Source organism: Pleurodeles waltl, chromosome 4_1 (assembly GCF_031143425.1).
Source record: "Pleurodeles waltl isolate 20211129_DDA chromosome 4_1, aPleWal1.hap1.20221129, whole genome shotgun sequence".
In the NCBI taxonomy this organism is placed as follows: domain Eukaryota; kingdom Metazoa; phylum Chordata; class Amphibia; order Caudata; family Salamandridae; genus Pleurodeles; species Pleurodeles waltl.
The window spans coordinates 987,984,333-988,008,209 of record NC_090442.1 but is presented as its reverse complement, the minus strand read 5'-3'; the positions used below and the strand labels follow the sequence as shown (position 1 = coordinate 988,008,209).

The window sequence follows — 23,877 nt, the reverse complement described above, 5'->3', positions numbered from 1 at the left end:
TGTGTTGAGCAGATGTGGATGGAAACAGACGTTAGCAGTCCCATATTTAAAAGGTATGAGTACGCTGTAATGGAAGCAGAGTTTTTCTAGAGTTTATGTTGTATGACGGTTAAGCAATTCTAATATTTTAATCTTTGGAGATTTGCTTTCTTGGGCTTCTAGGTTGAAGTCCCCTGGTGTGTTGCTACAGAGCCTATTTTTGCAATCTGTTGTAAGTAGCAGAATATAGCTATTTGGTTGGGAGCCTGACACTGTACTTTATGGTGCACGTTTGCTATGTTTTTTAAGTATTTTTTTGAACTTTCCTCGTCATTTAGGTGGTGGCTTATACTAGTATCCACACCTGTGTTCTGGTGTTTTTTTGGGTTCAACAGGCGGTACACATGGTGTGATTTAATAGATTGTATGTAATGTTTTTTAATTATTTTTTTTTATGTGTAGGTATTATTTAACAACACTGAGTCCTGGTGATGGTCTCACGGACCTCTGACTGCCACTACAGGATGAAACATCGACATTACCTTCTCATTTGTCAAGCTGAATTGAAAGTCCATGATATTGCTTGAAATGGGACTGAAAAACAGGCAATTATTGTGCAGAACTGTGTCATGAGGAGGGTTTTAACTCCTTCCTGGATCTGCAGTTGGGATTCAGTCTTATGATCTAGAGGGGTTAGATTCAGTGTTGTTGTTTATGAAATGGACATTCGTTGGAATTGTACATTTTTTTGAACTTCCTGAATCCTATTGAGTAATATATTGGATTTTAAGAGTACGGAGTTGTCTTATTCATTAATTGAAGACTGGAACATATGTACGCATACTATATCTAAATAATTCCTCTAGAAGCATTTTTAATGGAGACATTGTACCCCGTTCCTAGGGGAATACTGGGTTGCCCCAAGTGTGTTCACTTTTAGAAAGTGAGCATTTTCTTCCTTTACTATTCTGTGCCTCTGTCTGCTTGCGGAATCCACGTCTGGGTCAGACTGACAGTTGGGCTGTCAGTCCAACTGTCAGTCTGACCTAAACGTGGATTCCGCAAGCAGTAACACAAAGGGACCTGAGGAGTGTCCTGCATATCCTGGTGAGTCTCCTGGGCTAGAGTGGGAAGGGAGGAGCCGACAGTTACACCTGAAAGGGCTGTGCCTGTCCTCACACAATTCAGTCTCCAATCCCCTAGTGTGTGTCTGGGGCCAGGCCTGGGCAAGGCAGGATCTTGTCAACAACAGAGACCTTCCTTCAAAGGCAGAAATGGGGATAAGTAGTGGACCCAAAACACCAGACTTTTACATTACTTCTGGATCAAGAGGAACCTCTGTCAAGGAGAAGAGCTGAAGAGCTGGAGGAGGAGTACTGGCCCTTTGCCTGTGAGTGTACTTTGCTGGGTTGGCCTGCAGTTGCTGCTTCTACCTTAGAAAGGACAAAGACTGCATTTTGTGGTGTTTTCCTGCTTGTGAAGTGTCTCCAAGAACTTGAACGGGGCTTGCCCCCTGTTCCGAAGTCTCAGGGCCATCAAAGACTTCCTCTGCCAACACCTTGACTCTCTTGCTGAGACACCTACCCTGCCAAGTGGTGCCCTTTCCAGTGCCTGGGCCCTTGAAAGGAGTAGCTGGTGGAACCAAGGCTGAAATTCAAGCACAGGAGCCAGGACTTTGCATGCATTGTCGCTGGGCATAAAAATCAAAGTAAACCTGCACAGACTTGAGGTTGCCCTTTCAGAAATCGATGCATCTCTCTTCTGCGGGAGAGAAAAACGATGCATTGCCTACCTGAACAGAGAAGAAATGATGCGCAGCCTCACTTGCGAGTCAGGAATCGATGCATTACTTACTTTTCTGACGCACTCTAAATGTGAGGCTTTATTGTTGACACAACCAGGTACTTTGTGTGAAAACAGCGCATCCATTGACTTATATGGATTAAGACTAATTTTAATGTACAAAAAATTCACATCTTTGCTTGTGCATGTTGGATTTTTGTCATTTTGGTCTAGTTCGATTCATACAAATATTGGTTATTTTTCTAAACTGGTGTTGTGTTCCTTTTGTAGTGTTTTTTCACAGTATTACTGTGTGTGTGTTGGTACAAATGCTTTACACATTGCCTCTGAGATAAGCTCCTGCTTGTGCCAAGCTACCAAGGGGGTGAGCAAAGGTTGTTTGAGGAGTGTAACTATCTTACTCTAACTAGAGTGAGGGTCCCTGCTTGGAGAGAGTGCAAGCTGACTGCCAATCAGAGACCCCATTTCTAACGCCATCTGTGGCCTAAAGCTTGATAATTACTAGCCCGATCGAGACAGTAGTTGTTCTTCATATGGGCGTCTAACAGGGAGTCTGTGCACCAGCCAAAAGATCCATCTCAGGAGCATCTATAAAATCAGAAGGTCAAGGACCTGCAGACAATCATTCCATATCTGCAAGTATTTTGCACCTCGGTCATTCATCTGCTGTTACCACCTCTGAATTTGTGGAAACATTTATCTGCTCTGAGCCACCACCAGAGAAAAATAAGAGATGCGTCTACATTACACATCCTTGTACAATCCCAGTATTCCATACCCAGTCAATAATTCTTACATTGCCAGAATTATGACTCCAGCTTTAAGTGATTCAGACGAATCAATTTATGAAAACACAGTTTTACTCTAATTGTGCATTTTTGGACCGTTTACATGAATGTTTAATCAAATGAATTCAAACATATTGCATTGAGTACTTTTACTGACCACATGTAAACTGTTAACTGACCACACACTGCCGAAATTTCAAAGTGAAACACGTGCTTACAATGACAGTTGTTGTGGCTTTTTTCATAAGCCGAAGTGTTTCTTCACTGATAGGTAAGTTTATGTATGTTTGCCAGAATAGGAGAGTCAATAAATGTAAGAAGATTCAGTGGAGAGATGAGGGAGTAAATGGCTGAACAAATTGAAGATTGTGTGGATCGAATAATGAATTATTCATGGATCGCCTGTTTGACCCATGCACTCACTGGATCTATACACAGAGCCAACTATACATGCAATCTCTAACCTATTCGAATATCCATGCTCTTAGTCAATCACGAGTGCACTCACTTATCTGTCCATTATTCCAGAAGTTGATTAATTCTTGCATTCACACACAACTGTCATACCATCCAAACAAACTCGACAATCAATGAAAACCAACTTCCACCTATTAAAAAAAACAAAAGAAATACATTTGACAGAGCAAGTATTTTATTAATTTGAGGTCAAGAGGCTCACTCGGGCTTGGTATAATTGTTTGTTTTTTGGATGGCTATTTTTGGTTGCTTAGTTTGTCTTTTGAAAAGAGAGCAGTTAACCCTGGGAGCATGCACTTAAACCAGAGCCAGTTTATGCATCACCAGCTTAAATGGCACTCTCACCACTAGATTTTGAATAGCTACCAAGTTTTTGGTGTGTGTATGTGTGCCATTTCCTTGTTTTAGTTTGGCCAAGTGTGAATTTTTAATGACTTACATGTGACACTTTTTCAAAAAGCGAACAAAGCAAATGTTGTACCTGTAACGTACCCCAGTAACTATTCAAGCATGATTGTATAGACTGGCTGCCCAGCAACATAATAACGAGATGTCAAACACCGCCTATGCTCTTGCAATATTATGACCGAGGGAGAGGCGGCAGGGCATGCAATGGTTAGACTAACAGGCCAAATTTCTTACATCTATTCATAAATGTTTTTCGTGAATTTAATTAATTTTCCACCAAAAAAAAACACTGTAGCTCACTATGGAACTGCCCAGTTTACTGCTGGTGGTTATGCCAAAAGAACACTCCCTCTTAACGCCTGCTTCAGTTTGAGGGTTTGTCACGTATGGGGGATACTTTCAGGAAGTTGGAGCAGACACCCATACTTATGCATAAATGAATATGCTGACACAAGAGATTTGTTCATGTAATTAGATGCATACCCCCTCACCTATACGCAGCCAAGCAGTTATTCTATTTTGCAATGAGGAAATGATATTTTAAACACTAGGCCAAATAAAACAATGTTTAGTGTCACATTAAGAAAATCAAGCTTTTTAATTGCTCACTCATAAATAACTTAAATTCAAATTATTGAATTTGACATGAACTAACTATACCAACTAACCATAAATACATATATATATTTTGGTGATACCTTTGCAGAGGTGGGCCTATCCTCTGGATTTTGCTTCATACAGTGTTTTATCAAATTTTCAACTTCAGGCCATGGATCACAGTTGTACTCCTTCACAGGATCTGTAACAGTAACAGTAGAAAGAACAGTTGTTAAAAATGTTTAGTTTAGGATACGAAAGTTTTATTGTTCACCAAAGGAAATACTTGTCTGTTTCTTATTATTACAAAAGCGTGACAAATGAACTACAGGATCTGCATCATTTACTCACAATAGTGGAACACAAAAGTTCCAAATTGGTTCGATGTAAAAACCATAGTTACCTCACTTGTTTGGCAATTGTACATAACCAACTTCTAGGTCTAGTGTGCAACTTCTCGCAGAACATTAAAGATAAAAAAAACATTACCCATAACTGATCGAAGGCACTATGTAGACGTGGGAACACGTAATTAGAACGACGCTGACTGCATAAGAACCAACTTTAGGAACAGAAACCCCAATAGAAAATCAGAAGGGTCACGCACATCACGCTGCAATAGACTCTGACTTGCAATTATAAATGTTGCTGGAAAAGCACAAGACCTTTTTGGGTGAAAAGCAACCCATTGGGATTTCGGAAACGGTCATGCCTATCAGAGTCACTCCCTCAGGGGTTAGAGAAATGGATTTCCATACTTGTACCTGCACTAAGTCACAGCACAGAAACATTACCTTACAGAATGCAGACTTCCTCTTGAAGTCTCTCATGACGATTTCAGCCGTCCACACAGTATATTGTTAAATGCACCCAGGCCCAGCGGAGGTTCACGTACAGACATTGCAGTGCTGCGCTGCCTTCGTCCTCGTATCTAGTGAGTCCAATATGTTCCACTTTCGCTGCCTATTGTGGTGACCAGACTTTATCAGCCCGGAAATGATTTCGCACCCACACACAGAGGGTGATGCCTGTTCCAGTTTAATTCCCAACTCAACTAGTTTGGTTGCAACGTACTCCTGGCACCTTCCAGTCTCTTCCTCGTGGGGACTGCCATCACATGCAAAACACCCATATACTTCCTTGGAACTTCTGCCTGGATTGTACACAGGGCCTGACCAGGAACTAACTAGTAACGAGCTTTCCTTCCACTGAGGCAACATTTAAGTCTCAATTAATCAGTCCCCAAGTGTTGCTTCTTCAGTGTCCTTAGACACCAGTCCTGATGATGACTCTGTCAAGTCTTTACTAAAGGGTCGAAACATCAACATCGTTTACCATGGGAACTGCTTATGCCATTGAGTTACCAAGGCGGGAGAAAATAGTTACCGCCAGTCATCCTCGTAGATTAATCACCTTCAGCCATATTCTATGTACTTCATTTTATCTACAATTATGCAAGTCTGATACACCATGAGCAATACTCGGTTTTTCACTTTTTTGCACTTATCATACAGCGTCCATTTTCAGAATTGTTTTTTAATATACGTATATACATATTGCTTTTCAGATTGGTTGTTTTGGTTCCAGTTGATGTGCTATATATTTTCTACGTATGATTTTCATGACTGAAGAAAACCACACTTTCAGGCCCAAACACTACTAGTTCCAAGAAAACCACATTCACCCACTGAGTGTATAAAACCAGTGCTGAGCTGGGATGTCAATTTTCAGTCACAACTGTGCTGACTAATGCTACAGTTAGACTAACAGCTATTACGGACCCACTGCAGCAGAAGCACTGAAGGTAGACAGCCTGATTCTGTGACCAAAACTAAGGGAAGTCCTTCACTCAGTTACCAGAATGGCCTCAAGGGACAACAGGGCTCTCAAGTATAAAGGTTCCTGGAGATCACTCTGATGGAGTGAGGAGCTTACTGTGAAACACAGCTGGCTTTCCTCTGCCTCTCCTATGCAACCTGCCAGACAGCAGTGTGCAACAGCCTCATGCAAGGAAAGGAGATAGGCCTGGCACACAGATATTTTCCAAACAAAAAAATACCCTTTCGTCAAACTGGACAGGTCTCGCAGTGACAGACTAGGTTTTGTCAAAGAGGTTTGGGGTGCAGCACAACTACTTGCAGTGTCTTGATGAGATAAGAAAAAAACATTTAAATACTTAAAACTTAAATTAGAAACAACTTACAAAAGGCATAAATTGAGGATTTAATTATGATGGCTAGAACCTACAGTGAGACAGATTTAATAGAATAATTTCTTAGGGATTCTGACTACTTTTTATTTATGCAATGAAAACTAATTTTTCAATATTACTATCACTAAGCAACTGAGAGAAGGCATTGAATATGTTCTAGTGTATCTACAGAAGGGCTGAGGGTGTGTGTCACTGGTACCTGCTAAGATTGGGAGGACAGAAGATATGTGTGAATGGCATGCTTATGGCTAGATTATAGATGATGCGTAGAAGATGGCAGATGAAAAGCAGAGCGTGTGAAGTGGACATCTCTATGGCAGGGCCTACAATACAACACATGGTGCTTGCTTATTTGGCATAATGTGTCATAGATCAAGGCCTGTGAGAAATGGACAGAGCATAAGACAGGGGATCTCTGCACAGATGTCGTCACAGGAGATTCGGTAAAGTGAGAGGGGTAAGTATAGTTGTGCCTGACTGTCTTTGGGACATTGGTACTACTAACTAAGAAGACCTGTACGCTGTTTCTGTAACACCACACGCTTTTAGGGTTATGGTGTTAAAGTGAATGTACGCTAGTGACCTTGCAAACGCACTTCAGGTGTGCTGAATCTGTTTAGAGGCCCTGCCTATGATAATACCTTACACAAAAGGGAATCACGTCTGAAATTAATCACATGAGTAGGACATAAATGCTTTGTTTCAACACATGATCATTCAAAATGTCACATTTAAGGTTTAAAAATGCTGTAAGGAAATTACGCTTTTGTATGGCCACCCAAGTTTTTGGACTGAGGCTGCTCGTTTTACGACTCAGAGAGTGCACTGCAGCTTGATAAACAGGCGTCACTTCACAATTCACATAGGCTAACTAACCTGTAAGTCCGAAGTTCTGGGCATGTAAATCAGATGATTACCCCAGGGACTGTAGCACTGGTTGAGCCACCCAGGGGAGGGGGGCATTGGTAAAATATGTCTCCCCGTCCACCACTGCAGACTGATAGAACAGTTTTAAACTGCTAGCCTAACTTTGCCACTTGAAGCAATGGCAAAGCCAAACCTCCCTCTGCAATATGTATGAGTCACCCCATGGCAGGCCTACTGTGCCTTAAGGCAGGGTGCACAATATTTCACTCTCTGAACATGTATTTTACATGTTCTAGCAGTAAAAATGTGAAACAGCTGATTTTACTGTGAAAAGACATGGTTGTCCCATAGGTGAGTGCAGGTTACACCCTCACCCCTTAGCAGTGCAAACTCCTGAATGGTGCAACCAAAGTTGATACTTCAAGGTATCAAACAACTTGTTCAATTGATTTAGTCTTGATTCCCAAGTTGAAATTAATGTAACACATGGCAGTGCCCAACTTTTACAAAGTTGCCGTTTTGTTGACTTCAGCCTCCTGTGTAACCATTACACCCAGAGGTTGAATCTGAGACAACTTTCTGCCATCCTAGTGAGAAGTGCTAACAACTCCCAGGAAAGGAGACAATAGAGGCCTGCACTGTAGAGAGGTGTTATCTCCCTCCTGCAGGAAATCCTATGGGGATTGGCTCAATAGGTGAGCTTCAAAGCTGAAACCGCCTTTGAAGAGCAAATGGGGAACACTTAGGCAAGGGGCACCCCATTGTTTAGGTAGACTAGCTGGCACCTGGGAAGGAGAGGGGAAACCTGTTGTTGAACCAGTTTTTCATGGTGTGTAGCCCCTTTGGTAGCCACACCTCTGGGTTGGGCTAGGGAGCTCTGGTCAACGAGAGAGGGGTTCTGCCATGTTGAGGGTGGGCAGAATGATGCATCTTGGGATAGCCAGATGCTGTACTTCGCAGGAAGTAGTCATCAGGAGGGAGAGAACCTACTAGACCATTGGCTACTGACTGCATCTACCCAGAGGGGACTTTGTGAGCATAAATAGGGCACCTCTGGCACCCAGAACTCATAACTCAACTGGACTGGAAGGAGGACCGAAAAAGGACTGCTGCACAGTGGAACTAGCAAAGAGAGGCTGCCCTTGTGTGGACTGCACCTGCTGAACCTAGTGGCTAGCAAAGAAGAGGAACTGTGCCTTCTGTGCCCTGTTACGGTGAAGTAGCCTCCAGAGCACATCAAAGAAAGAGACTCCAAGGGTGTGTTGGATGATCTCCTATTAACAGCGAAAGGCTACAGTCAAAGAAGCCTGCTAGGGCGAGTTGGTAGCCCAAATCCTCAATTGCAATTTCTCCTTGCTGTGCAGCACCAGAGACCAGGACCCAGCAATGGAAGTTGCAGCTGATTCGGCTGGGCCTGGGAGAGTCATCAGAGTGCAGCTTGGAAAGTTATCACCCAGGGAACAATCTGACTGTAACAGCGATAGCAGGTGACTGGTAGCCAAGCTGTGACTGGACTTCTACCAGAAACGTGAGGACTTAGAGGGACACTGACCATGTGACCATGACTGCCTCAACTCCTTTCTGGGATGAGGAGCCACAGGAAGACTCCCATCAATCGCATCCACAGCACCCTTGAGTATCCTTCAGCATTCTGTATCCGTTATATCAGGACCACTTCTATAGGAAACCACTGCTAAGCATGTAAAGTGCTTGGAACTAACTGAAGATTGCTTCACCCGCTGAGGTAACGGTTTCTGAGGAACTTGCTGGTCCTCCTAACTGGCTCCCTACTGGAGTTGGTCACCTAAAGTGACTAAGTGACCACAATACAACTTGTCCAACTTTCTTCTGAAAAACTTTCAATGTGTCAAATTCATTAAATCTGCCAATTCGTGCTTCGATTGAGTGAAATGCTTTGATTTACTACACATTGTAAATTCTACATCTCCGGAACCCTCTGGTGGATCTTTCACAGTGTCTAAAATACTCACAGTGTCTAAAATACAAAAAATACTAATGTATTTTTTATAAATTTGTGTAAGCCTTGTTTTTTAGAGCCACATCTATGCATGAATGAGCTAGAGGGTTTAACAAACAAAACCTACTGGTCCCTAAAGGTGTTGTTAGGTGTATTACCCAGTGACATCACACAATCACACCATGTAATATACCACATTCCTTCACAAATGCAACCTATAAACACAATTCTGGACTGGAAATCTTGTACACAAGGAAACTGAAAAGTTGGCATCTCTGATAGGTGGTATGGCTTTATTAAAAAGCTGCAACACCAAACCCTCGTCCTCTTCGGACCACTCCAGAAAGATAATCCAAGAAACATTTAAGACACATGGGGGTTTGGCTGGAAGATCACAAAATCTACCCTCATGGTGCAAACTGCTTCATCCACATTTACAAAAGAAACTAGTTTACCACTGCTGCCGGCCACCAAAGGAGAGCCTCTCTTAGGCAAATAAAATCATTGAAAGAGGTCTGCCTAAGAACCTAAACTGCTGAGGTCAACAAATTGGCAAACACATCATATACAAATCCATGCAACATAACATACTTTTCCTCAAACTGCCATCTCTCTATTCAGACAGGCTGAGAAGGCTGTCAGCCCTTTGGAAGAGATCTACAGAACAAGTTACTTGCCTTCGGTAATGCCTTAGCAGATAGAGACTATGGGTCTGATTTATATATTGACAGACAAGTTACTCCGTCACAACGGTGACAGATATCCTATCTGCGGAAATCTAAATCTCAGGTGATGGTGAATCTTGCCGTCAACTGGCTGCCCATGATGATAAGAGGGCAGATTAGGAGGGTTTAGAGGCTGCGGCTGCCAGAGGTGTTGGACTGGGTTGACCGCTGGCTGCCTGACCCATGGGGCCTGTGGGTACTGCGTCATCTGCCATGCAATGGTTGGAAAGCATGTGCGGCCTAGTGGCTAGGAGGCGCAGGTAGAGGTCCCTTCCGTAGTCACGAATGGAGCAGAAGGCAGATTGGTGGGCAGCCTAGTAGGGTTGGAGGCTGTGGATGTCAGGGAGGTGGGGAATTGACTCGACCAATGGCTGGCCGACCCACGAGGTATGTGGGCGCCGCATCCTTGGCCACATAGAGGTTATGAAGCATGGGTGGTATGGTGGCTGGGAGAATATTGGCACGGCTGGAAGCAACTTCCGTTGCCACTAAATGAGGGAAAGGCAGATTGTGGATGACGTGGTACCACAGAAAGGCCCAAGGACCTGGCCGTAGTCAGACTGTCCTTAAAGCACTCCAGGGCCGAATCCCCCTTGTCTTCGAAGAGAGAGGAGCCATCAAAGGGCACGTTCTTCAGGGACGACTGGACATCACACAAAAAACAGTCATTCTCAACCAGGCATGTCGCCTCAAAGCCACTGTCAATAAAACCGCTCTGCCCAGTGAGACGGTTGTGTCAAGTCCACAACAGATAGTGAACTTAGTTGCATCTCTACCAAGGGCAACAGCCGGAAAGAGCACGGTCCGAGCCCCCTCTGGGACAGTTGGCAGCACCTGCGCAACTGCATCCCAGAGAGTGTGGGCATAGCACCTTAAAAGGTATGCAGTGTTCACGGACTGCACAGCCAGGCTGGCAGAAGAAAGCATCTCATCCCCAAAGTGTTCAGCCTTTTCGATTCTTTGTCTGGTGTTGCAGTAGGGAATGAGTCAGGATTTACGTGGGACGTTGAGGCCTAGACTCTCCAGAGCAGGCATTGGATGAGGAAATTTGAATCTCTCACTGAGGAGCAGTGGAGACAGGCAATCATCCTATATACAGGAGCCCCTGTGCTGAGTTTGGATCAAGTCCCTGGAAGGATGTCAGTGAGGGCTTCATTGAATGGGAGTAGTTCTGAGGGGGGAAACTCCTGGTTCCTGTGATTGAAGACAGTTGAAGGTCAAGGACCTCAGGTGCCCCTGTACCACTATCGGAAAAGAAGCTCCCTCCTCCGTAGCCACAGTAGGGAGAGAAATCTTACCAGTATCTGGGGAAGTATCCAGTCCACTGGCTTCGCCCAGTTCCTCACACCGGTCCATATTGGGATCTTCATAGGGCTGGAATTCCTCAGGGCCCAGTGACCCCTCCCATTTCTCCCCAAATCCTAGCCCATAGGATTAGGGCTTGGGCTCTGACCTGGAAAGCATGGTGCCACTTGCTGCCAGAAATATTGTAGATCAACACTCCTCCAGCTCTGTATTGGAGAGTTGGGATCAGAAGGGGGGCAGCACTGCCTGTGGGTGCCAGCATTAGGACTGGCACCGAGGAAGGTCAAGATGGTGCGACCGGCAAAGGTTGGGATCCAGGAAAGGAGCTGAAGCTGCCAGTGTGTAACAGGAATGGCCCCCTGCTGACTCCTTGAGGCCCAAAGGCATGCCGGAGGAGTCTGACTGCCCAAATATTGGGCAGGGGGTACTACGGCTCCCAGAAACTCAGGCAGGCATGGGGTCGGCCCAGGGGCAGGCTTAGACCTTCGATGCTGATGCTTCCTCGGCTCGCAGCTGATGGACACGGTGAAGTTGAAGATCTCTTCAACAACTCCTTCTTGTGCTGAATCTTACCAGAGTGTCCCAACCACTTGGAATGGAACAACAAACTCGGACTCCACAATCGCTCCCTAGATCTTCCCCTACACTGGTACCTTGAATGTCACGGCATTGCACGTCAGGCCACCATGAACTTAAGGGACCCCTCACTTAAGGCCTTCGGATTCATTGTGTGCGAGTCAGAACATGACTTCGGGTCGTGGTCACGATCTAAGCACCAAAGACAAACAATGTGTGGGTCCATCACCAACATCGGTCGGTGACAGGCACCACAGGGCTTGAAGCCAGACTTCTTGAAGGACATCCCTGACACACCAAAAGGACAACCTCAAAAGAATTTTAAAAAGCGTCAAAAAAGCTCAGTCAAAAAATGTCTGAAGGGGTAGCACTTCTCTCAGATCAGCGATGGTGCGGAAAGAAAATAACTCATGTCAGTGTGCCTGGGAGGTACCTATACTGATGCAGGGGGTAATGCTCATGAAAAATCTTCTGGATCCAGTCTGACGCTTGGTAAAACTTCTATGGTGAGGAATCTGCAGCGAGAAGTCTCTATCAAATTTGATAAATGCTGCCTTTTGACTTACCCTCTCTCTGTAGCCCCCTCATACCTCTTCACCAGGAACAGAACTGCACAATACTTGTTATGCTGATCTTAAACCGGGTAAAACTTTGTATAAAATCTTTTGTGCAGATTCATCAAACAGTGTCAAAGTTATTAGTAGATCACACAATGTCTTTTCTATTGAAACTCTGACCTAAACATGTCATTTTATCTTGGTGCACCCCCTCCAACACCAACTTCTCTGCCTTACATTTGTGTGTTCTCAAAGACAGTAATCCATCTTGTCAAATAACTCCTTATACTTAACTGAATGACCACATTCATAAGCTTATCAAACACATGCACACATGTCCTCTATATACAGACCTATTTGCTTTTTCAATGCTTGCTTTGGATTAGTTTATTACTTACACTGAACATAGGAAAGACACGGCATGTATGTACCTGTTTGGGTGTGTACAGGCTTGACATGAGGGTGTAATACCCTGTATTGTATTGCAGCATTTATATAGAGCTTCATACCCCATTGTAGGGTGCTGAAATACATTTATTGGTCACACAGCACTATACATCATGAGGGAGTGTGTTTCTGGCAGTGTGGTATTGCTTCAGAACCTAGGTGGGAAGCATTTTTAAGTCATCCCGGAGGGACCAGAGGGGTATTGTTATCCAGGACCGCAGCACTTAGCTATGTGAGGGAGGAGAAGGCATGAGAGATAGGTATGCAAATAAATTATAACTGGAAATAGCTGGCAGTTTTATTTTCTAAAGGCAACTACATAGCACTAGCCTAGCCAGACTTGTACATGGGAGCTGTGTGAGTGTACACTACAGAAATGAAGGGCGGGTCATGAGAGAAGGCCCACTAATCCACAGAGTAGCATTGGAAAGGCAGAAATGCTGCTCAGTGAGTAAAAGGATGCCACATACTCAAGAATCGAAGTTAGTAAGATGAACAGTAATCAAGTGGCTTTTTACATGCAGGGATATAGTCTAGTGCCGGTCAAATACACCTCGTGAGTGGGAAAAGGAGTGGAAGAGAAATCAGGGTTACTAATCTGTGCGGAAAGCACACAATCTGTAGAGGCCCAGATTTCACCTATTCCTGCTAGTCTGAAGGAGGACAGAATTATGAGAGGCGTTTGCACCTCAAGTAGCTCTCATGCTCCTGAAAGCTCACAAAGACAGACAAACAGTAGTCATGTGAGCCCATAATCGGGTCGTGGCTCTAAGCCTAGCCAGACTAGCACCCTGCACATATGACGGTGAAATCACGTTCTTGGTAGTTTGTTGCCCTGACAGAATAAGGACGAACTGGTCCATCCAATGATACTATTCTGTCTTCATCCAGGTGAGAACAATACTATTTCATAGATTCCAAGGTACCTTGCTGTTTCTAGTTTACATGAGGAGGCACTGTCCTGACCTCCTAGGATATTTTTCCAGGCAACGTCCACTTTCTTTTTTAGTAGGCAATGACATATCTAAGTAAAAAAAAGAAACAGTGTGATGAAAGGTGACTTACCTCTCTTCCAATGTTTCGGTTAGGACAGTGGCTTGACATAGATGTAGTAGGTGTCATTGGTCCAATTTCTGCCCAGCTATTCTCTGAGCCTGTGGCTAAACATCTTGTACATTGTTATCCACAAGTTAACTACTTTCTGACCGCCTTTGCTTATCCATATCCCCCCTTCTCACTGGCTCCCTATTAACTCTGTTCGCACCTCTAATGAGTGAGAGGCGTTTGAATCAAACAATAGCAACTTATTCCCATAGACACAGAATGGGTAAAAACGTATTACATATTTTGCAGCAGGGTTCAGAGTGCCTGCCTTAATTTTCCTGCTAGTAACTACAGGATCTACCTAAAATCAAAGAGCAGAAGGTTTGAAAAGTGAAGAAAGGTAACTTTTGTTCTGCGTCAGTTTACAACCCTGAAAAACAATGCCATTAGGAACACCTCAATTAGCTGTCATGGCACTAAGTAACCCTAATCAAAATACCTCTTTTCCCCCATGTCTTCTGCTGCACTAAGGATTTCATTTCTAAGACAAATCTACGTAGGTAAAGACGCTACTGAAACTCTTGTTATTTATCTGTTAGAATGAAGTTGGTTGCCATACTATAAAGTGCCAAGACTACTTCAAATCAGCCAGGGAGGACCGTGCAAATCTCAGGTTAGTTGTTACCATACCTCCTTACCAAGGAGGTAGGAGGTGAGGCATTGTCCTATAACTTCACTTTGACCTCTTTACTGAATTCAATAAACTCAAGCTTTAACTTTCTGTAACATTTGTTTAATCTTTTGAACAGCTTCCTTCTTATGGACTAAAATTTCAAATTTCATTACAAGTGCTTTACTGCTTTGCTATACTGAGGAGTGAAACGCTTTGCTTTGGTTTTTGCTCTCAAAGTTTCAACTACAATACACTAAAGACACTTAATCAAACATTATATCTTAATTAAAAAAAGATTAATGTCTCCTTCCTTAACTACAATAAAAGGAGACACATTTTCCGAACACTTCAATGAAACTAATCTGACATTAAACAAGGACAGGAAAAAGGAAATACATCATCCCACAAAATAAACACTGAAGTAAATCATATTATTGGTGGTTATGTGCAGCACACCCACTCTATGGATAGACAAAGACTGCAGCTGCCCCACATTCACATGGAACAGACACTGAAAAGAATAACCATTAAAGTCTCCAGAAATATCTGGTCACGACGTTCTAAAACATTAATTACTGGAAGAAAGAAAGAAGAAAGAATACAAATAAGTATGACAAGTGCTGCAAACTAAACATGATAAAGGCTTGTTTTTCCTGGCCAAAGTATGTTAAAGAACCATTTGTGTAGTTAAGTCCAGAATAAACGTGTTCTGAAGAACTGTCCACATATGAATTCAAATGTATATTATTGACTTTTTATATAATTTAATAACAAAGTTTCAAATGGACGCAATCTGATATTCAATGAAATTCTCTTCGGAGTTTTCTTTGTTTATCCAAGCAAGTCAGATAAACCAAGGACTTTCCCCAAAAGGAATTTACACCAGCAGTGGCAGGCGACAGGAACTGATAAAGCGTGGAACTAGCCTGTGCTGACATCTGCTATAAAGCATCCTGTTGTCACATCAGACTCTAAACACAAAGGCAAAGTCAATTAATAAAAAAAAATATTATAAACAAAAATATTGGCTCAGAATGGAAGTAGCCTGTGTGCGGATGTATCCTTGTGAAAGAGCACAATGCAGTCACTCAAAGAGAAGTTACCCAGTGGTTGAAGTGGGCAGACGCCCTTTCCACTGCTGTATGCTATGGTGGGAGGAAGCAAAATGTGAATGACACACCAATAAACAAGTTGATGAAGAAAGGTGGCTTAAAGTCCGTTTAAGACAGTATATTAACGTTTTAGGTAACACAAGACTTAAAAATACAACCACAGGTTTCCCGCAGCTCTCTTTTCACTTCCTGGCACAGCACTGTCATCTTGTTGTCATGTGTGCTACACAAAACAGATTTTTGCCTAATTTCTATTACTGAGTTGATACTGAAACTCCAATAAGCTAACCTGTCCTGTTTTTATCTAGCAATGTGACCTTTTTGGGTCAAGCTGTGGAGGAGGAGGTCCACAGTTTTAAATCTGAATTCTTTGAATACCTGCTTTGTAAAATGTTGATTGTACCCAGTCTGTGGCGTCTATAGACAAGTTTCTTTTAAAAGGAGAGCTAATGGGACTAATATCCTCTTGACAAATTGTCTAAATTGAAACTCCTCTTAGGAGCACAGAAGTTGAGGTGCTCCATGAGGGGTGTTGAGTCGTCGTGGGTAAGGATGCATTGGATGGTTTCTTTGAAGATGATGGCGATGCCACTGCCATGTTAATTTGCGCATTCTCTGTATATCATCATGTAGCCGTCAAGGTTGGCTGTGGTGATGTTGGGGTTTGAGGAGGGTATTACTCATGTTTCGATGATGAAGGCGATGTCTGGGTTGTGGATGATGATGGTGTCCCAGATTTCTGTGGCCTGTTTGTTTAAGAAGCAGGAGTTTAGCAGGATGCACTGGAGTGGTGCTTGGTTCTTCAAAGTTTTCTGTGTGGGTGCAGTGCAGGCATTAGTGTGTGCAGGTAGGCCCACATTGCATGAGACACTGCAGGAAAAGTAGGTGAAGGGTCCTTTGGCTGAGCGTGGATAGGCTGTGAAGCAGCTGTTGATGAGATGTCCGATGTACAGGGCCTGGAGCTAATTTGTCTTCTAACAGGTGGAGGGGGGTTGGCCTCCATTATATGTCCTGGGAGGGGCCAGGGTGGTAGGCGAGAAAGTGGGAGGGCAGGAGTGGCGCAAAGGAGGTATTGGTAGAGACGTCAGTCAGCAGGCGCAATAAGGCTCAGAAATGCGGTTAGAGCTGTCGCAATCAGGCTCAGGAATGCAGACAGAGAGTTTGCAATCAGGCTCAGGAATGTGGGTGAAGGTGTCACAATCAGGCTCAGGAATGGGAGCGGAGCTGTCAGAGGCAGGCAGAAGGGCTCTGGAGTGGCTGGGAAGCTGTGACTGGCCCATCTGGTGCGGCTCCACGAGTGGTCCTGTGACCCTCTATAAGACAGGGATCTTGATCATCGCAGAGTCATCTGACGTTGGGGAGTGAGAAGCTTGAGGGAGCGCTCCCTCAGGGTTTTCGGGTGCATGGCGCGGCAATCCTTGCAGGCCTTTGAGTCATGGTGTTTCTTGAGGCACCATAGACAAACCAATTGGGTGTCTGTCATAGACATCTGTCTGTGACAGGTGCCACATGTTTGAAACCAGACGGTTTCTTGGGGGACATCCCTGTTACACTAGGAGAAGGGATTTTGCCTTAAAAATATTCAATAAAACATCGGACAAAGACAGTCAAAAAGTGACTAAGGGGAAGCTCTTCATGGATCTGTGCTATAGAGCACAGAAAGGAAAGAACTGAGATCAGTGTGCCGAAGGGATAGCTACATAGGTACCACTAACATCACTTCCAGTGCGGATGATGCTGAAGGGGAGCCAAATGACACCACTTACCAGCATGCTGAGGTACTGCTCAAAAATTTCTGCATCCAGTCTCACACCTGGGGAGAATTCTAAAGTATGGAATCAGTGGCTAGAAGTCTCTATCAGATATATATATTTTTTAATGGTTGTTTTCCCTTGAGGGGCCAATTAAGAGTGCTATCAATTCCAGTGAAGTTAGCCAAAGGGAGAAGTTGCTGTTAATTCTGCCGTTGGCTAACTTCAGTGTGAATTTTCACAAGGAGCACACCTGCGCACAAAGTAAGAGTGTTCAGTTGCGGTGGTTAATATGTGAATGTGTGCTTCCTGAGGTAGATTTTTGCCTGAAAGGAATTACTTTTATACTGGCAATGGCCCAGCAGCTCCACACATATAAAGTTTTGGTAAGCCATGATAAAGGTATGCTGTGGTATTGGGTATGTGGCAAAGTGAAGTAATACGTGGTCTTTTTTATAGTGTTTTTGGAGAACCTGCAGCTGCATCGAAAAAGGTACTGTTTTATTTATTTACTGTTGCACACATTTCACAGACACACATACCTACTGACTGATTTAGAACTATACTTCTGCCTTCTATGTGTTTTAGAAAGAAGGTTTAACCCCTTCAGCAGAGAATATGTTTCATTAAATGACTGCTGCCCAGGCCCTAATTCTGCTTATGGAGGATAGCTCTAAAGAAGATTCTGAGAGAGCATCTGAGGGAGAGGGGAATGGAGCAGAACCAACCTGGAACCAACCTGGAAGTGATTTTGCTGTCAGCAGAGTTCCATCCAATGACTCGTCTTCCATTGAACTACCAAGTCAACAAAAAATCCACCTGGTTCACTAATGACCTCAAAAACTCCAAACGCGAATGCCGCAAACGTAAGCAAAAATGGCTACTTGAACGCACACCAAACAACCATACGGCACTCAAGGACGCCACAAGCAACCATCACCGACTCATCAGGCTAGCAAAAAGATCTTCCTCCAAAACTCGCCTAGAAAACAACGCTCACGACTGCAAAGAACTTTTCAACATCGTAAAGGAACTCTCCAGCCCAAGCTCCACCGTCAACGACATCGCCCCCTCCCAAGAACTAAGCAACGCCCTAGCCACTGCCTTCCAACAGAAAATCACAGACATCCATGACAGCTTCAACACCTCAGACACACCCACTCCACCCTCCATGAACTCCACCTGCTCCTGCAACCTGACCTCATGGACCAGCATCAGCGACGACAAAACCCGCAAGACCATGAATTCCATGCACTCCGGATCACCATCAGACCCCTGCCCACACCACATATTCAACAAAGCAGACACAGCCATTGCACCACACCTACAGAAGGTCATCAACATCTCCTTTGAAACTGCAAGATTCCCGGAAAGTTTGAAACAAACCCAAATCAACGCACTACTCAAAAAACCCAAAGGCGGACCCCAAAGACCTGAAGAACCTCCGGCCCATCTCCCTGCTCCCATTCCCGGCGAAGGTCATTGAGAAAATCGTCAACGCACAGCTCACCCGATACCTCGAAGACAACAACATTCTTGACCCCTCCCAATCCGGTGTCAGACGAAACCAAAGCACCGAGACCGACCTCCTCGCCGCCACAGACGACATCAGAAACCATCTCGACAATGGAGAAACATCAGCCCTCATCCTCCTAGACCTGTCGGCCGCCTTCGACACTGTCTGCCACCACACTCTGAAAATCTGCCTCCTCGAAGCAGGGATCCAAGACCAGGCCCTCGAGTGGGCCACATCCTCCCTCTCCGGCAGAACCCAGAGAGTCCGCCTCCCCCATTCCTATCCAAAGCCTCCAACATCACCTGCGGCGTACCCCAGGGCTCCTCCCTTAGCTCGACACTTTTACACATCTACATGGCCCCCCTTGCACAAGTGGCCCGTCAACACAACCTCAACATCATCTCCTACGCCGACGACACCCAACTCATCCTCTCCCTCACCAAGGACACACACACCGCCAAAACCATCCTCCACGAGGGCTTGAAAGTCGTCGCCGACTGGATGAGAAGCAGCAGGCTGAAACTGAACCTGGACAAAACAGAGGTTCTCATCCTTGGGCCCACCCCCTCCACCTGGGACGACTTGCGGTGGCCAGCCTCGCCGGGCACCCCACCGACACCAACCGACCACGCACGAAACCTCGGCTTCATTCTCGACTCGTCCCTCTCCATGTCAAAACAAGTCAATGACGTCTCCTCCTCCTGCTACAACACCCTCCGCATGCTTCACAGAATCTACAAATGGATCCCAACCGAGACAAGAAAAACAGTAACCCAGGCCCTCGTCACCAGTAGACTTGATGCTGGCATCTCGTCCAAACACCTGCAACGCCTCCAACGCATCCAAAACACCTCCGCCCAACTCATCCTCAACATCCCTCGTCACAGCCACATCACCCCCCCACCTTAGAGACCTTCACTGGCTCCCTGTCAACAAGAGGATCACATTCAAGCTCCTCACTCCTGCACACAAAGCACTTCACAACACCGGACCAACCTACCTGAACAGCAGACTCAGTTTCTACACCCCCACCCAACAGCTCCGCTCCGCCAACCTCCCCCTCGCATCCGTCCCCTGCATCCGACGAAGATCCTCTGGCGGCAGATCTTTCCCTTACCTGGAACACCCTCCCGTCTGACCTAAGACAGATCCAGGACCTGCTCTCCTCCAGAAGACACCTCAAGACCTGGCTCTTCGAGCAGTAGCAGCTCCACCTTCGCCCCCCAGCGCCTTGAAACCCTGATGGCTATGTAGCGCGCTTTAGAAATAATCTGATTGATTGATTCTGAGGAACAAGATCATGGTAGTCATGATGTTCCTTCACAAGCACAGTCTGAGCAGTGAAGCGACCGCAACACGGTAGGCCAACCCAGACATGTGCAGTGGCAACCATAGACTAAGGCCCTCATTACAACCCTGGCGGTCGGTGTTAAAGCGGCGGCGGAAAAAAAAATGGAATCACGACCATAGCGGAAACCGCCAACATAGACAGCCAATTTAACACTCCGACTGCCACAGCGGTAGAAACAAACACCTCGGCGGTAACTGCCAACAGACAGGCGGAGGACAAAGTACCCCCCACCCTATCACAACAGGCCTATCCGCCACCTTTTCCGGGGCGGAACCAACGTTCTTAAAAGCATGGCAGAAACAGTACACAGAAGGGAAAAAGCCACCTCTCGACACCAAACGAGGAACCAGGACGCCATGGAGCCCGAACTACAGGTGTTACCTATGCTGGTCTTCCTCCTGCTCTATCTGGAGCAGGACAGACGCCGTTGACGGCTACGGTGAGTACTGCACCTACAACACAGGGGAGGGGGGGAGGAAAAAGAGTGACACACACACGCAATACCCCCATCCCCACCCCGAAACACAACACCATACACACACATACATGCAGCAACATTACATATGCACCCAGTCACCCCCTGAAAGATTTGTACACCAACCACACAAGTCCGGGTAGTGTAGCAATTATTGTCCGTGGACCACTGGTCCCAAAATGCATGGGCGAAGCCCACATAAGATACCTGGCTCGAAATGGAGAGAACACTGCTGGGGCATCAGATTGAAAATAAACAGGCACCTCAGGGGGAAGGGAAGGGGGGCACCTCAGCCGGATGAACGCACAACACCACTGATGCACGAGGGGGCTCCATGCCCACTGCTGTATCCTGGGGAGTGCAAAGCCACAGTCTCTCAAGTGGGTGGGCTGCCCACTGCTTTATACTGCGGAGTGCAAAGCCACAGTCTATCAAGTCTCTCAATTGGGTGGGTTGCCCACTGCATTATCCTGGGGAGTGCAAAGCCACAGTCTCTCAAGTCTCTCAAGTGGGTGGGTTGCCCACTGCTTTATCCTGGGGAGTGCAAAGCTACAGTCTCTCAAGTGGGTGGGTTGCCCACTGCTTTATCCTGGGGAGTGCAAAGCCACAGTCTCTCAAGTCTCTCAAGTGGGTGGTTTGCCCACTGCATTATCCTGGGGAGTGCAAAGCCACAGTCTATCAAGTCTCTCAAGTGGGTGGGTTTCCCACTGCTTTATCCTGGGGAGTGCAAAGCCACAGTCTCTGAAGTCTCTCAAGTGGGTGGGTTGCTCACTGCTTTATCCTGGGGAGTGCAAAGCCACAGTCTCTCAAGTCTCTCAAGTGGGTGGTTTGCCCACAGCTTGGTCCTGAAGAGTGCAAAGCCATAGTCTCTCAAGTGGATGTCAAGCTCCACTGGTTCTGGAGGGGGCCTGGTGCCCAGAGTGCTTCATCCTGCCAAGGACTAAGATGGTGGATGTCAATCTCCACTGGTTCTGGAGGGGGCCTGGTGCCCAGAGTGCTTCATCCTGTCAAGGACTGAGGTAGTGGATGTCAATCTCCACTGGTTCTGGAGGGGGCATGGTGCCCAGAGTGCTCCACATGCAGTGTGGCCAGTCCCATTCCCTCACCTGGGTGTGTGTGCCACGAGATAGCATGGGAACAGGTAGCATGAGACGCCATGGAGGCAAAGACATACCCCACACTGCTGCGGCTTCGCCTTCCACCTGCACGTACAAACAGTGATGGAAGACATGCCTCATGGAAGCTGGCCAGGGTCCAGGAACTCTCCTGCAGCCTCGGACGGCTGCCCACTGGGGAAAATGCCGGGGACTGTTGCTGAGGCTGCAGACATGCCGGTGGCTGTGCAGGTGGCAGTGCAGGTGGCGGTGCAGGTGGTGGTGATGGAGGTGGTGCAGGTGGCAGTGCTGGTGGCGGTGTTCGCTGCCGCCATACAGGTTGGTGGAGTCGTGGACAGAAGGGGTGACACTAGTCCCTCAGTCGGTGCCACAGTGCCCTGTCCTGACCTCCTCTTCTGCTTTTGTCCCTTCCCCACCTTTGATGGTGCCGCAGGTGTCTTGCCACTGTCCCCTTTTAATTTGGCGGAGCCCTTGGTGGCTGGTAGGTGCGTCTTCTCCCTCCGGGATGTGGGCACCTTCTTCACCTTGGCAGGTGGCGGAATGTCCTTGCCCTCGCTACGTGGCACACTGGCAGCCCTGATGGTTGGCGCACTCGATTACCCCGCAGTTGCTGGCACCACTGTGCCTGGGGATTTGGTGGCTGAGGTGCTGGGCTGGGACCTGGAAAGCCCTAGGGGAAGGACGGGGGGGGGGTGAAGGGAAAGGTCAAGGTTTGGCAGGAAATGTTTTATAGACACTCTGGGATGGGAAGATGGAGGGGGTTTGGGAGTGGAGGAAGAGGTAGTGGTTGTAGGAGGTGTACATTTGCTGAATTTAGGTGAAGGTGCGTGGGCCGGAGGCTGTTGTGAGGTGGATGGCTGTTGGGTGGGTGTGTGCCTGCGTTTGTGTACTTTGGGAGGAGGGCTCACAGACACACTGGGAAAGGACAGAGTTGATGTGTGCATGGTAGTGGGGTGGTGATTGCACGTGAGCGGTGTGTGGTGATGGGCGTGCTGGTGATGAAGGTAGTGGCTGAGGATGTAGTGCATGCAGGTGTGAGTGGAGATGAGACAGGGAGGGAGGAGGACGTGGAGGAGGGGGACACAGTGGAGGCAGTGGCTGTTGCTGTGTCTGCATGGGGATGGTGCTTGTGTGAGTGCCTGTGGGATGTGTGGTGCTTATGTTTGCCATGTCCACTCTTGTGTGTTGATGAGTGTGCATGCTGGTCTGATGGTGTGCTTGGAATAGGCTGAGGTACAAGGAATTGGGTTGTGGTGGAGGAAGTCGGAGGGGGCAGGGTAGACACAGGGACAATGGCTGCCATCAGTGCTGAGGCCAGAGCCTGAAATGCTCTCTGTTGGGCCACCTGCCCAGAATGAATGCCCTCCAGGTATGCATTTGTCTGTTGCAAATGCCTCTCAACACCCTAGATGGCACTCAAAATGGTAGATTGCCCTACAGTGAGGGATCTCAAGAGGTCAATAGCCTCCTCACTGAGGGCAGCAGGGCTGACTGGGGCAGGGCCTGAGGTGCCTGGGTCAAAGGAGATGCCCACCCTCCTGGGTGAGCGGGCACAGAACACACGCTGAGGGGGATGCTGGGAGGGCGGTGCTGAAGGGGGGGGTGGCGGCTGTACCTGTAGATGAGGTGGGCACAGAGGTGCCCGCCACCCCAAGGGTGCTACCATCAGAGGAGGAGTCGCTGTCACTGGTGTATGCGCCTGTCCCTGTTGTGGAGTTCCCCTCGCCCTCCATCCCACTGGTGGCTTCAGACTCCATTGCTTCACCCTCCAGGGCCAAGTGGGTTGCAGCTCCCTCCTGCTCCGGTGCCACTGCTCCCCTGCCAGATGATGCTATTGCAGAAGAAGAAGAAAAACATGTTCAGTGCATTCAACACCACTACCGTTGGTGGACAAAACACACAGGGAGCAGCCCTCTCCACTACGCGATCCACAAACAGTTCGTGGCAAATTCACATGCCAATGGGGTACGAGGCCTAAGCCCAATTGCTGCACACCTGGATGAAATGGGGCCTGACTAGGTGTAGATGGCTATTACCACTAGTGGGGTTGGGGTGCCACAGAACCTGCCTAACAAGGGACCTTGCCTACCAAGTTCACCCTGGCCTAGGGGAACCCACTGA

The 23,877-nt window shown here is 46.6% G+C and overlaps 1 protein-coding gene across 3 annotated transcripts in view; it reads right to left on the bottom strand.

Annotated features, from left to right (window-relative positions):
• LRRK2 (leucine rich repeat kinase 2) overlaps positions 1–23,877 on the bottom strand; it is a 1,446,345-nt gene that overhangs the window by 270,187 nt on the left and 1,152,281 nt on the right. For all 3 annotated transcript variants that reach the window (XM_069229760.1, XM_069229761.1, XM_069229762.1), the window contains one exon: positions 4,154–4,254. In XM_069229760.1, the coding sequence (XP_069085861.1) occupies positions 4,154–4,254 (101 nt within the window). The remainder of the gene's footprint in view (positions 1–4,153; positions 4,255–23,877) is intronic.